At 41.0% G+C, this 14,214-nt stretch overlaps 1 protein-coding gene across 8 annotated transcripts in view; it reads right to left on the bottom strand.

Annotated features, from left to right (window-relative positions):
* Positions 1–14,214, bottom strand: part of si:ch211-221n20.8 (neurogenic locus notch homolog protein 1) — a 20,010-nt gene extending 5,796 nt beyond the window's left edge. Inside the window, exons 1-19 of one of the 8 annotated variants that reach the window (XM_034146312.1) lie at positions 14,048–14,214; positions 13,465–13,632; positions 13,285–13,351; positions 13,020–13,199; positions 12,316–12,492; positions 11,319–11,495; positions 10,323–10,499; positions 9,326–9,445; positions 9,053–9,193; positions 8,095–8,220; positions 5,359–5,481; positions 4,869–4,991; positions 4,313–4,435; positions 3,818–3,940; positions 2,926–3,048; positions 2,040–2,165; positions 1,304–1,432; positions 758–850; positions 559–654 (exon numbers count right to left, since the gene is read on the bottom strand). In XM_034146312.1, the coding sequence (XP_034002203.1) occupies positions 559–654; positions 758–850; positions 1,304–1,432; positions 2,040–2,165; positions 2,926–3,048; positions 3,818–3,940; positions 4,313–4,435; positions 4,869–4,991; positions 5,359–5,481; positions 8,095–8,220; positions 9,053–9,193; positions 9,326–9,445; positions 10,323–10,499; positions 11,319–11,495; positions 12,316–12,492; positions 13,020–13,199; positions 13,285–13,351; positions 13,465–13,599 (2,359 nt within the window). In that variant the 5' untranslated portion in view covers positions 13,600–13,632; positions 14,048–14,214. The remainder of the gene's footprint in view (positions 1–558; positions 655–757; positions 851–1,303; positions 1,433–2,039; positions 2,166–2,925; positions 3,049–3,817; positions 3,941–4,312; positions 4,436–4,868; positions 4,992–5,358; positions 5,482–8,094; positions 8,221–9,052; positions 9,194–9,325; positions 9,446–10,322; positions 10,500–11,318; positions 11,496–12,315; positions 12,493–13,019; positions 13,200–13,284; positions 13,352–13,464; positions 13,633–14,047) is intronic. The other 7 variants (XM_034146313.1, XM_034146311.1, XM_034146315.1 and 4 more) reach the window with 7 other exon arrangements.

Here is a 14,214-nt window from a genome sequence, read left to right as displayed (position 1 = left end):
AAAATCCACTTTTTCTGTCTTTTATACATAAGCATGTGTCCCCTCTGTGTAAAGAGATTCTGAAAGTTTCAGGAAAAAAGATTCTCTCTCTTTTTGTCCTGATCCATTTATATAAAAACCTGTCTGAAAATGAGCTGATCAGATTTTGGCGAATTTGTGATGTCATAATGTTTTTTTGGCTTGTGTAACCATTAGCCAATCACCAACCAAGGTAACCCCCCCCCACCTTATCACCTGAATCTCCTCCTAGAGCACCATTGTGTTCTTTGTAACCAAATATCTCTCAGAGGGGCGTGGGGAGGGGCTCCTTATTTTCATCTAAAGTAACAGACAGAGAATCAGCACTTTTGAAACAGGGCTGAAACAGAGGGGATTATGGGATGCTGCAATGATCTGTTTGGTGTTTGGAGCCAAACACTTCAGAGACATGTTTTGTATATATCTGAGACCTACAATAAAGTCATGAAAAACAGTATAATAGGGGACCTTTAAGCTTAATCACTGTTTTCCCCATATGTAAAAGTCACTGATTCAGCTTTAATGCCAGAGGTGAGGTACCTGTGTGGCATCCTGCTCCCTTCCAGCCAAGAGGACACAGACATTTGTTCCAGCGCATACAGGTTCCTCCGTGAGCACAGGGTGGGGAGCACGAGGCTGAAACACATCATCAACAAGAGTCTATTTCTCACAGCAGCAGCAAATAAATATATATACTTCTACATGACTGTTAGCCATGTAGAATAGTCATGTTTTGTACCTGAGCAGCCCAGTCCAGGGTAGCCTGGAGGACAGTCACAGCTGTTTGGAGCCACACACACTCCATAGTTCTGACACTGAGTGTTACACACAGCTGTAACGGCAGGGACGTTAATAAGCATTTTATAGTATTTAAATCCTTAAAAAAAACAGACTAAAGCAGTTCCTTTTGCTAATACTGTTGTAGGGCTGGGAAATATATACGTATTATGTTGATATTGTGATATGAGACTACATGTACATATCATCTTATATTTTTGATATCGTAATTACAAAAGTAGAGAACAATACAGTAAATGTATGTCGTTTTTTACTCACTCAGTCATTATATCCTCATTACTGATGATTATTTACCAAAAATCTCATTGTGTTCATATTTTTTAAAGCCCCAATAGTCAACCTTACAATATTATTGTAATATGATTACTTTCTCAATATTACACTTCCCCATACTGTTATCACTCATCCAGATTTTGGTGGATCAGAAACATTTAGGTCCATTTTGTAAGCTGTCATAGACATATTTTGTGTTTGATGTTTGACTCACGCTTGCACTTGGTGCGGTCGTCAGTTTGCACCTCGTAGCCCCCCCTGCAGCTGCAGTGAAACCCTCCAGGATGGTTCACACAGAGCTGCTCACAGCCTCCGTTTGTAAAGTCCCCGCACTCGTTCACATCTTATGACAAAAGGCAGAAAGTTAAACAGGCTGACCTTTCACAACATTCAGAAACACATATTATCTATACCGTCTGTTCCTTTCCTTTATGGCTCAGCGACAAGGAAAGCTCGGCTGCTCACACATGACATTTGGCCACAGCTAAATTGTTCAGAGTCATAAGGTCAATTATAAAATGTCAGCATGGCCGTTCAACCCAGATACAGTTTTTTCAATGATCAGCCTTGCACGAACAAAATAAAAGAGAAGCTGAGTGCAGCCATTTAAAGTCCTAAAAAGCAGTACAAAGCAATAAACATCTGCAAATGAGCCTCTGGGGATCTTTGTATGGCTGTTTCATTATATGGTTGTTTTGATTGTGAAGTCTGAAGGCATACAACTGAGTTATTTTAACATAAATACTTGAAATAAAAGAAAAATCCTATCTAACGTTGCTGGATGTTAATGACCTCAAATGAAATAGCATTACATGTTCCCAAAATCCTTTTAAAATGATGGTGAAATGTATAGACAGCTTAATTTCTGGGATGAATTAAGTTCAATCGAAGCCTACTAGGTCAGCAATTTAAAATCAAAGGTGGCAGTGAGGAAACAAAATGGATCTGACCGACGCAGCTCCTCTGGTCGTCGCCCAGCCTCCAGCCGGCTGTGCAACTGCAGCGGATCTGACCCTCCGCTCTCACGCTGCAGACGTGTTCACAGCCACCGTTTCTCAGCTTGCAAGAAGTGACATCTGTACAGGTGAAGAAGAAAAGGTTTTAACACTAAATATTTACAGATTATAATACTGGCTTGGGCAAAACGAAATAAATTGATTCGTCAAGTAATAGTGAAATGACCTAATCTTACATTTTTCATGCCCCAAAAACCTTCTAATTCCAGACTTTAAATTGTGAGATTATTACATTGTTTTAATTTTTGCAATCAAACTGAATATATTTCATTTTTTTAACTGTTTAACATGCAATTTCCTTTAATAATATATTTATTTTTCATTGATAAATCACTGAAAGAGTGAATCGGTAATCAATAATGAAAATAGTCACATTTAAAAATGACAGACCATATGAAAAAAGTAGTCTTACAAACAAACAGTCGCTGCAAATAATAAGTTAAAGCTGCTGTTTTAAGTCTTTTTAAACAAATATTTAAACTACTTCAACCATTTTAAATGATCTGATAATTAGTGCTACTGTAACCAGTCCTAAAGAATGAATGATTGAGAGAGTACATTTCTTTAAAGCTGTGCTATATGGGCATTAGTAAAATCATGGAATACTAAAACGTAAGCAGTTTGACTTGCTATTTGATACGATTTTACATTGTTCAATAGTTGCAATTCATATTTCATAATTGATATTTGTCTATGTTGATGTTACACATGGAGCTGCTGTGATGCAAGTCAAATTTCAGACTTGATCTGACCATTAAAGGATTATCATATCCTATCTAAATAGAATGCTGTGATGTCGACACTGAAATGAGAGACGTACTGATGCAGGTGTGGTTGTCGCTGTGCAGCAGCAGGGGGGCCAGGCAGTGGCAGATGTGTCCTCCTGGAGAGTTGGTGCAGGTGTGAGAGCAGCCACCACGCTGGAGCTTACATTCATCAATATCTGAGCACACAGAAACACACACACACACACACACACACACACACACACACACACACACACACACACACACACACACACACACACACACACACACACACACACACACACACACACACACACACACACACACACACACACACACACACACACACACACACACACACACACACACACACACACACACACACACACACACACACACACACACACACACACACACACACACACACACACACACACACACACACACACACACAAACTTTTGAAAGAACATACATAACATTCATCTGTTTGCAACTCACATATATCATATATATCAATATTCCAATTACTGTATATAGACTATTCTGCACAGTTTCTATCATATTCTGTTTCTATTATATTCTATTTTATTTTATTTACTTGTAATATCTTATCTGTTTTATTGTGTTGCACTGTTGGAGGAGCCTGTGACCTAAGATGTTCATTGTCATAACGACACTGTAGCTACACATGACAATAAAAGCCTTGAAACTTGAAACAAGGTAAACATCTTTTTTGAACACCCATATTTCTGCTATGCAACACATTTCTCACTTTCTCTTCTCACTAATCCTTCAAAATGTGCCATTACGAGATCCATTTACACACCAACAGACACACACACAAACTGAGAACATGAGATAGCATATTCATGGCAGTTTTCTTGTCTCTGCATGCTGGCAAATCAGCCGGTTTAAATGCCTATGATGAGTAGGTAAACAGTGGGAAGTGTGGCTGAGTGACTGACCCACGCAGGTGTGGCTGTCGATGTGCAGCTGGTATCCGGCCCTGCAGGAGCACTGGAAAGATCCCCGAGTGTTCATGCAAATGTGATCACAGGTCCCGTTCACTGCCAAACACTCATCCACATCTGTGGGATCGGAAACATTTAGTTAGCTCTTCTCTAGAGGCACAACACGACTCCATATGAAAGGCTCATTCTACAGTCAAACACTTTTTACAATTCATTTTAGAACTCGTTTTGAAAAGCTTAGAGGGTCAGGTGAGTGGGGTTTCAAAGAAGGAAATGTTAAAAGCACTCTGTGAAAAAGGGGAATTGCAGCTCACTTTGAATGCAACATGTAAAGTCTATCAGAGGCCTTCAACATCATTTTAATTGGTTACAATGTCTCTGGTGTATGATAACATTTGTATCCACTGTTCCTTCACGTAGGAAGAACTGTTCCCTTCTTCACTTAGAGGTGTGAATGGATCAATACCTGACTCCTGCGCAGTGTTTTACCTGTGCAGGTGAGTCCATCCTGCAGCAGCTGGTACCCTGAGGCACACCGGCAGCTGAAGCTTCCTGGTTGGTTGGAGCAGTTGTGTTGGCAGTGGCCGTTGTTCAGAGCACACTCATCAATATCTGCACAGAAGGACAATCCTAAAGCACTCGTCTCTGGAGAGTGCTGTGTGCCCAAGTGCTGCTGGCTCACGCAAGTTGCATGACACAAGTATCACTTCAAAGTCAAAGTCAACTTTATTGTCAATCTCAAAATATGTTTGTACACACAGAAAGATCTAAATACTGTTTCCCACAGTCCCGAGGTATAAAATAACACATTAAAATACAAGAACACTCAATAATCACAAAAAAACACAAAATAACCGTTTACTTCAAGTAAGCAGGATATAAAAAAAGACTATGTGCATAGTGCAAAATATTTCCATAGCAGCGTAAAAGTGACTGGTGCTGGATTTTTTTTGTGTCTGTGTGTGTGGGGGGGTGTTAACGTTTTTGGATACTGTGAACCACTAGTGGCAAGAACATGTGGAAAAGACACACACTGCTTACCCACCAAAACAAGAGTGGCCATCTCCATTGAAGCCCTGGTAGCATTGGCAGAAATATGAGCCGATGATGTTCCCACAGCTAGCGTTGATGTCACACCCGTGATCGCCTAACGCACACTCATTCTTATCTGCAAAGACAGCACACACACACACACACACACACACACACACACACACACACACACACACACACACACACACACACACACCACACACACACACACACACACACACACACACACACACACACACACACACACACACACACACACACACACACACACACACACACACACACACACTTTTTAAAAACCAGATCCGAAGGTAATTACATTGTATTGTATAATCACCATCTAATAATCATTAGTCAGCCACTCGGGATCATTTGAATGAAAGATATAACTGCAGGCATTAAAGCACGCGCACACACAGAGTCTGACCCCGTCCACAGGAAACTGATTTCCTGTGGACGGGTATTCAGCACTAATTACTTACCTGCGCAGTGTGTGCCGTTTCCCCGGTAACCTGGTCGACACACACACTTGTAGCTCCCAAGCGTGTTCTCACACACACCCTGACCATCACACACCGCAGCACTCTCTGAGCATTCGTCCACATCTGGAACACGAGAGAACAAGAGATTGCTACATAAACCAAGTGTTTACATTTTTCATTCACTTGTTGCTCTGACATAATCTGCAAAACATTATTACTGAGTGAAAAAACAACTGTTGTGCAATCCAACCTTATGTAACTGAATTATTTTCAGGTCAACAAACCCCAGTAGGATCCCCCCTAATAAATCTTGTTTCTGCAACACTACGGGGATATGTTGTTTTAATAGAGGACAGTACTTCACATTCACTTTGTCCAACTCTACATTCACTACTCTCCTAAAGCAGTTTGTAATTATAGAAATATTATTAAAATATGGGTAGAAATAACAAGATATTACTGGAAACTCTTTTTAAGAATGTTTTTGCTTATGTCCGCTTAACCCTTATTACATTACATTACATTACATTGCATTTAGCTGACGCTTTTATCCAAAGCGACTTACAATAAGTACATTCGACCTTATAAGATTGCGTTAGCCAACAAGTGCAAAATCAAAGTGATATCTTTCAGTACCTTGGCCTAACTCAGAGGCCATCCTTAACAGTACTTCAGGAGCATTAAATACAGAAGGGAGCTGGCATTACTGCAGATTTCAGAGAACTATGGTGGTGGTCGTGTCATTATCCTGGTCCTATTTGTTTAACTGTTTTGTTTTGAAATGCATTTTTTCCTTGTTTCTTGTCTTGTTTGACTTTCTGTCTCTTTACTTTGATTGTCTGATTCTCCTCACCTGCTACCCTTGTGTTTGTGCATGCCCTCCCCAGCAGCAGTGTCCTCTCTTTGTGATTACCCCTGTGTATTTATACTTCTGTCCTTCCTTGTGTTCTCTGTCAGTTCGTGATGTTTCCCTGGTGCGGTTCGATTTGTCACTGTGTCTGGTTTCCTGTCTCTGTCTGAATCTTGATTATCCTCGTGTGCCCTCCTGGTTCTACTACCCGTGTTCTCCAAGTCTAACTTGTGTTATCTTTTGTTATGTTTCAACTTGCCTGCTCCCCTTAATATCTTACTTTTGTACCAGCTTTATTTCAACAAAGCACTTTTTTTATAACTGCCTCTCTCTTCAGTACTCGTGTTGGTTCTGCCTTTCTTACCACTGTGACTTCAGGTAATGAAAAAAAGTACCTCTCTAGAGCCAGAGTTTGGTTTGTCCGTTCTAAGCTATTGTAGAAACATGGCAGACTCCTTGAAAATGACCTGCTTCCTAGGTAGTTATAAACGGCACATTTTTCCACTCATAAGATTAGTTTGTGCAGTAGTTTAGCCCTTATAGGAGGGATAGATTTCAAATGTTAAGGAAACAAAAACGCATTTCTTATTTTCAGGTGATTATACTTGAATGAAAACATAGCTATGAATATTATATTTAATTTCTGCTAATATATATCCCTTTAAATACTACGCACGGGCCCTTTAAGCTTTAAGTGGATCATACCTTGACACACGTTGTAGTCTTGACACACAGGACCTGGGATTGGAAGTGCAGAAGAGTCGCAGAGAGAACACAACAAGATGAAAAAAGAGGAAGAAAACAGAGCGTTGGGAGGATTTTAGAGCACAAGAGAGCAAATAGGTAATTAAAGAAAAAGTGAAGGAGCAAAAGAGTAAACAAAAAGTAATAACAACACAGGCAAGCAGCAAAGCAGGGGATTAAAGCTCTTCTCTCCTGCAAAGCCTTCCTGTCAGCAGAAGTTATTAAAGGTCCCATGTCATGGCCATTTCCACTGATCATAATTCCATTGTTGAGGTATACTAGAATAGATTTATATTGTGCATTTTTCCAAACTCACATTGGTTTCTCAAACAGCATCTCTGTAAACTACGTGTATTCACTGAATTCCACTCTCTGCCTTTAACGGCTCGTTGTAGCTCCAATAGCTCCAGCCCCCACCCTCCCTGTGAGCACAGTGTGCTCTGATTGGTCGGGACGTTGTGAATCGCGCTGAGCTCCGTGGAGGTGTTGTTTCCTTGTTTAAGATACACAGCGAAACACAGCCAAACTCATCCTGAGCACACACAAACTCACAGCCGAAGTAAAAACAATAAGTGTGGCTTGATATTGAGTAAGAAAAAGGTTGATAAACGCTGTGAGAATGGGTCTGCAGAGAGAATTTCGCCGCGATCCCAACTGTCTGTTATCAGCCTGCAGCCAGGGAGGAGAAATCAGCAGAGCTGCCTGTGTGTGAGGAAGTCCGTGGATTGGTCAATTTGGACCAAAAATGTATTTGGACGTAACGTAACGGCTCCACGGATTGGTCCATTTGGTTCCGGGTACCGCATGACCGTATCGCGTCATAGCTCTGGGCGTGGCTACTGGGTATCCAGACGTCACGATGCCCAGGAAGAACATGAGAAATCTCCAACGAGGCGTTTTGGGGAGGTCTTTTCTGTGTTCGAGTTTTACTCGCTACAGGGTGTACTTTGAGGGTTTTTGACTCTGCAGACCGTTTACATGCATAAAAACCTTCATAACACACAAGGGGACGGGTAATAACCGGAAAAGCATGACATGGGACCTTTAAGTCTGGGTTAACTCAAGTGGAATATTAGAAACACCCGATTAGATCTGGACATCAGTCTGACCCAGAGGAAGGGAAACGTTAACACCGGACTTACCGACGCAGGCGGGGGCCTCGGCTCTGAACCCCGGCCGGCAGCGGCACGTAAAGCTGCCGGGAGTGTTCACACACTCGTTACCCAGCTCACGGCGACACTGATCCTCGAAGCTGCACTCATCCACATCTGTAAGAACGTGGACAAGAACTGTAATAGGAAGCGAACACTTCACACTCCCGTATGGATTATACAGTATGGCATAGAGGTCAAGTATAATAACACCCAATATCCGGTTAAAGAGGAAGACATTTAACCCCTCACTGCTTCCCCAGGGGAGAAATACGAGATTCTGATGTATTTAGTTGACAGGGACAATACAGTTTAACCCTATGTGTCCCTATGTGTGCTTTAACATGTACAGTTTAGTTAAAATATACAGCTTTAAGTGTAATTAAAACAACACGTAAATAATTAATAGCATTAACCAGAAACTAGAAACAAAGGAATCAAATTAAACCCTTTTTATTTGTCACACACATGTCGTACTTCAGTTACTTTAAAAAAAATATGGAATTAATTGGATTTTAGTTGGTAATGTGTTTCAGAATTGACAGCTCTTTATGGAGAAAGCTGATCGTCAAAATTGAGATTAAGATGTTCATCAACCATCTACCATGCTCATAATTAATCTGCTGTCATCTTTCACTTTGGATATTTCTGGAAAGAGGCTCTGGTGCTAGACTGTCAACCCATTGAAAAATTATTAACGTAAGCAGATTTGGCCTTTTTTGTATTCTGATGCTCTCGGACAGGCTTTTAATTCATTATTTTCTGAGTCTAATTGTACAAGCATGTAATGTGTGTGATTGTAGATGGTTTTACTGGATCCCATACTGTCATACAATAAGAGAAAATCACAGAGTCCATACAGCACATATCATGCTCCTGAACATACATTTTCTCATTATACTTCCACATTCTACAGCCATACACCAGATAACATTAACATTGGCCTCACCTACACAACTTCGTCCATTTAGAGCCATTACATATCCTGCAGGACACGAGCAGGAGAAGGCGCCGGGTGTGTTTCTGCATTCAGCATCGCCGTGACACGCCTGCAGGCCCGTCACCGCAGCCAGAGCACACTCATCTATATCTGTGACAAACATACAGAACACATGCATTAAACATACGGCAAAAGGGCTGGAAAATGTACATATAAACAATTTCAAACATGCACTCACACCCATTTATTCTTTCTCTCTCACACACACAGATAATGACGCACCCTTGCACCCTCCAGCACCCATCAGGTAACCACGGAGACAGCTACAGGAGTAGGATCCGGGTGTGTTAGTGCAGTCGGCGTGGAGACCACATTGACCCCCCGCTTCACACTCATCAACATCTGTCGAGCAGAGAGAAGATAATGTGTTGCATCTAACGGACATCGCTGTGTGCAACCAAGCATAAATATAGGTGCTACATTGACGTGCATTGATGGAAAATATTACGTAAAGCACTTAAATGTCAAATCCTTTTTTTGTGCATAAAGAAGATTATAGTCAGAGAAGTTTGGGTTGTCTTCTTATAAAGACTGTTCCAGGTACTTTTCCTGGCATTAACGAAATCTTCTGTTTTACTTGGATGTTGTTTTTTGTTTGGCTGTGTATTATTGCTGAGTTCCTGCAAATAATAGCTGTGAATGGTTTGAATAGTGCTGCAAGGAGAGTTATCGAAAGTTTTGATAATAGATTTAACGTTTAGGGGGCCCAATTGTGTTTTTGGGGGTTTTCCCTGTCCAGTAGTGTGTCATTTAGGTTTTTGTGCATGTAAATGGTCTGCAAAGGCTAAAATCACAAAGTTCCCTCCTCATATTAATTTGATTATACTTGGGTTTGAAAGACATCACCATGTACATTGAATGTCCCATACTGTCCAGACTGTGATGGACCTTTTGTCACTATTTTCTGACCCTTATCAACAAACTATTGATGTAAAATAATCAAGAAAATAATCTTCTCATTTAATTAAGTCAGTTGCAGCCATCAAATCAAATCAAGTTTTATTTATAAAGCACATTTAAAAGCGATTTTTGGTCGAGCCAAAGTGCTGTACATGTAATAAAAACACATTAATAGCCATATTCAAATGCAGAGTAGAGACTGCTTGCCATTCTTCAGTGGCCTCATTTGTATACTTTAATTACAATGACTTCCCTTATTGAATGCAGAACTAGTAAATTAGACATCACCTTCAGTTAAACTCATCCTGCCTCTCCTCACCTTTACACCCTGCGGCCCCCTCCAGAGTGAAGCCCCCAGGGCAGCTACAGTTGTCTCCGTCCTTCACCATGCCAGATGGACAGCTGCAGACGCTGCTGTTCTCCAGCTTCACCTGGTTCCCCGGACACTGAGGAGGAAGACTGGTGCTCGGAGGAACTGTGGTAGTCAGAGGAGCTGCTGATGTAAAAAGAAAAAAGGAGACATTTTAGAAAAATCTGAAAAGGTAAAAGAGAACACAGCAAAACAAAAACACTCTCTTACAGGACGTGTGTGGCCTGATATAGTAGGTAAATAGGTATATTGTCTGTTACTTAAGCCCTTGTGAAACTGGAAATCCAACAAAGAAGATATACTTCTAACTATTGTGTTCATTAGTGAGTCTTCAAATGACGGTTATATACAGTAGATAGTGTTACCTTTAGATGGAGCCACACTAACTTTTAACACTGTTTCCAGTCTTCTTTACGTAAAGCTAAGCTAACTGGCTGCTACGTGTAGCCCCCAAATGAACAGACATGAAAGTGGTATGGACCTTCTAATCTTACTGTAAAACACAAGAAGCAATTAAACATATTCTATATTTAAACTTAAAAAACAGGACCCACAAACTTAAAAGTTCACTTTTGAAAGGTCAAATAAAAAAAGGAATTTGGTAACATTATTGCATATTAAGTCTATTGAGGTATTTATTCTGTATGTTGTTGGGTAACCGATTACTGTAAATATATTATATTTTTTACCATGGCATCAGAAAATGTTTCATATATAAATCACAGCTGGATTCTTTCCCGTTTTCTTTAAAGCTATCACAGGATAAATGTGTAGATTTAGTTAACTAACCCATTCGTGTATATATACAATAATTGACGCCCTAGTTTGAAATGCAGAGTTCAGACTGCCTACCATTCGTTAATGGCCTAATTTGTATACTTGAATTACACACATTTTAATGCAGTTCTGATCACCTTCAGTTAAACTCATTCTGCCTCTCCTCACCTTTACACCCTGCGGCCCCCTCCAGAGTGAAGCCCCCAGGGCAGCTACAGTTGTCTCCGTCCTTCACCATGCCAGATGGACAGCTGCAGACGCTGCTGTTCTCCAGCTTCACCTGGTTCCCTGGACACTGAGGAGGAAGACTGGTGCGCGGAGGAACTGTGGTAGTCAGGGGAGCTGCTGATGTAAAAAGAAAAAGGGAGACATTTTAGGAAAATCTGAAAGGTAAAAGAGAACACAGCAAAACAAAAACACTCTCTTACAGGACGTGTGTGGCCTGATATAGTAGGTAAATAGGTATATTGTCTGTTACTTAAGCTCTTATGAAACTGGAAATCTAACAAAGAAGATATACTTCTAACTATTGTGTTCATTAGTGAGTCTTCAAATGACGGTTATATACAGTAGATAGTGTTACCTTTAGATGGAGCCACACTAACTTTTAACACTGTTTCCAGTCTTCTTTACATAAAGCTAAGCTAACTGGCTGCTACGTGTAGCCCCCAAATGAACAGACATGAAAGTGGTATGGACCTTCTAATCTTACTTTAAAACACAGGAAGCAATTAAACATATTCTATATTTAAACTTAAAAAACAGGACCCACAAACTTAAAAGTTCACTTTTGAAAGGTCAAATAAAAAAAGGAATTTGGTAACATTATTGCATATTAAGTCTATTGAGGTATTTATTCTGTATGTTGTTGGGTAACCGATTACTGTAAATATATTATATTTTTTACCATGGCATCAGAAAATGTTTCATGTATAAATCACAGCTGGATTCTTTCCCGTTTTCTTTAAAGCTATCACAGGATAAATGTGTAGATTTAGTTAACTAACCCATTCGTGTATATATACAATAATTGACGCCCTAGTTTGAAATGCAGAGTGCAGACTGCCTACCATTCTTTAATGGCCTAATTTGTATACTTGAATTACACACATTTTAATGCAGTTCTGATCACCTTCAGTTAAACGCTCATTCTGCCTCTCCTCACCTTTACACCCTGCGGCCCCCTCCAGAGTGAAGCCCCCAGGGCAGCTACAGTTGTCTCCGTCCTTCACCATGCCAGATGGACAGCTGCAGACGGTGCTGTTCTCCAGCTTCACCTGGTTCCCCGGACACTGAGGAGGAAGACTGGTGCTCGGAGGAACTGTGGTAGTCAGGGGAGCTGCTGATGTAAAAAGAAAAAAACTAGACATTTTAGGAAAATCTGAAAAGGTAAAAGAGAACGCAGCAAAATACTCTCACGAAGGAAGTTTGTTGGTTCATATACTGTACAGTAGTAGGTAAATAGGCCAATTGTCTGTTACTTTTGCCCTTGTGAAACTGGAAATCTTACCATTGAGATAAAGTGTTTACTGTTATGGGAGTTTCAGAGGTGCTGAATGGTAGATTATGTAACCTTTAGACAGAGCCAAGCTGACTTTGACCTGTTTCAAGTTTTATAAGCTATCACAAAATAAAGATGTATATTAAGGTAATCAACCGCTTGATCTACATGAGGATTGAAGCCCTGATTTAAAATGCAGAGTAGGGGCTGTCGACCATTCTTCAATGGCATTTTAAAATGCAGAGAAGAGACTGCTTGCCATTCTTCAGTGGCCTCATTTGTATACTTAAATTACAATTAAATTCCCTAATTGAATGCAACACTGGCAAATTAGACATCACCTTCAGTTAAACTCTGCCTCTCCTCACCTTTACAACCTGCGGCCCCCTCCAGAGTGAAGCCCCCAGGGCAGCTACAGTTGTCTCCTTCCTTCACCATGCCAGATGGACAGCTGCAGACACTGCTGTTCTCCAGCTTCACCTGGTTCCCCGGACACTGAGGAGGAAGACTGGTGCTCGGAGGAACTGTGGTAGTCAGGGACTCTAAAGCTAATGTAACAAATAAAAAAGTTGTAAAAGGAACTGAAAGGAACTGAAAGGGTAAAAGAGAGTGCAGCAAAAAACAAAAACTCACCTGTGCTGGGTGTGTTGCTCGGTGTAGGCTCACTGAGATTTCCAATGACATTTTCCATCACCTGATTCTAAAAAAAGTAGAAACCAACACATTGATTTTAACTAATCCACATCCCATCCAATAAGAACATTTCTAGCATAAGAAGCTAAACACTCAAGGAGGGTTTCTCTGGTCACTGGCCTGGCTCTTGGTGTGCTCCGCCTCTGGGTGTTTAAAGACTTCATTTTCATTTTCATTTTCCTCTGGGCTGTTCAGACGCTCAGACACAGACAGAACCAGCAGCAGGGCTGACAGCAGAGTCCTGAGGAGAGGCATCACCTGAATCTGTGTAGAGGAGGGGGTTATCTGCTGAGGAAAAGGAAGAAACCCCTCTGAGTGTTTCATAAATCGGAAAAGTTCAGATGAGAGCATGTGACAGTTACCCTAAGGGGAAATAGTTTGGAGCTAAATTGGACTCAGATGATGAATTGTGTGCAGCTGCAGCCTTACAGTGCATGTCCAGGCAGGCAGAACAACAAAGGGTTAAGAGCACCCTGTTATTAAGTTAACATCACCCCCCTGTCTGTCTGCACAGAACAAAAGAAACTTACAGCAGCTGCAACAGGATTTACATTAAGCACATTGAAATTGAAAATATGAAAGCAACAAGAGCGACAAGAAACGTTGTTAAACATATAAACACGCTACTTCCGTGGAACTAACTTATAGAGTTGGCTAATGATGCGATATCAGAGTAAGAGTTCAACAAACTGAGCCAACTCACCCGGGTTAGATCTACTCGCAGTAATGAACCGGGTTGTGTCTCCAGGAGTTAGACGGAGACAGTTATCCAGATGCCAAAATGCGCGTCCTATCTTCTCCAGATGCGGGGACTCGTGCAGCCTGAAGCAGCTCGGTGTCAGTGTGGGGGGGCTGAGGCTGTAGCAGTGA

The sequence above is a fragment of the Trematomus bernacchii genome, unplaced genomic scaffold (genome assembly GCF_902827165.1).
Source record: "Trematomus bernacchii unplaced genomic scaffold, fTreBer1.1, whole genome shotgun sequence".
NCBI classification, from domain to species: Eukaryota; Metazoa; Chordata; class Actinopteri; order Perciformes; family Nototheniidae; genus Trematomus; species Trematomus bernacchii.
Note: the sequence above shows the minus strand (reverse complement) of the source record. Positions and strands in the feature narration are given on the sequence as shown.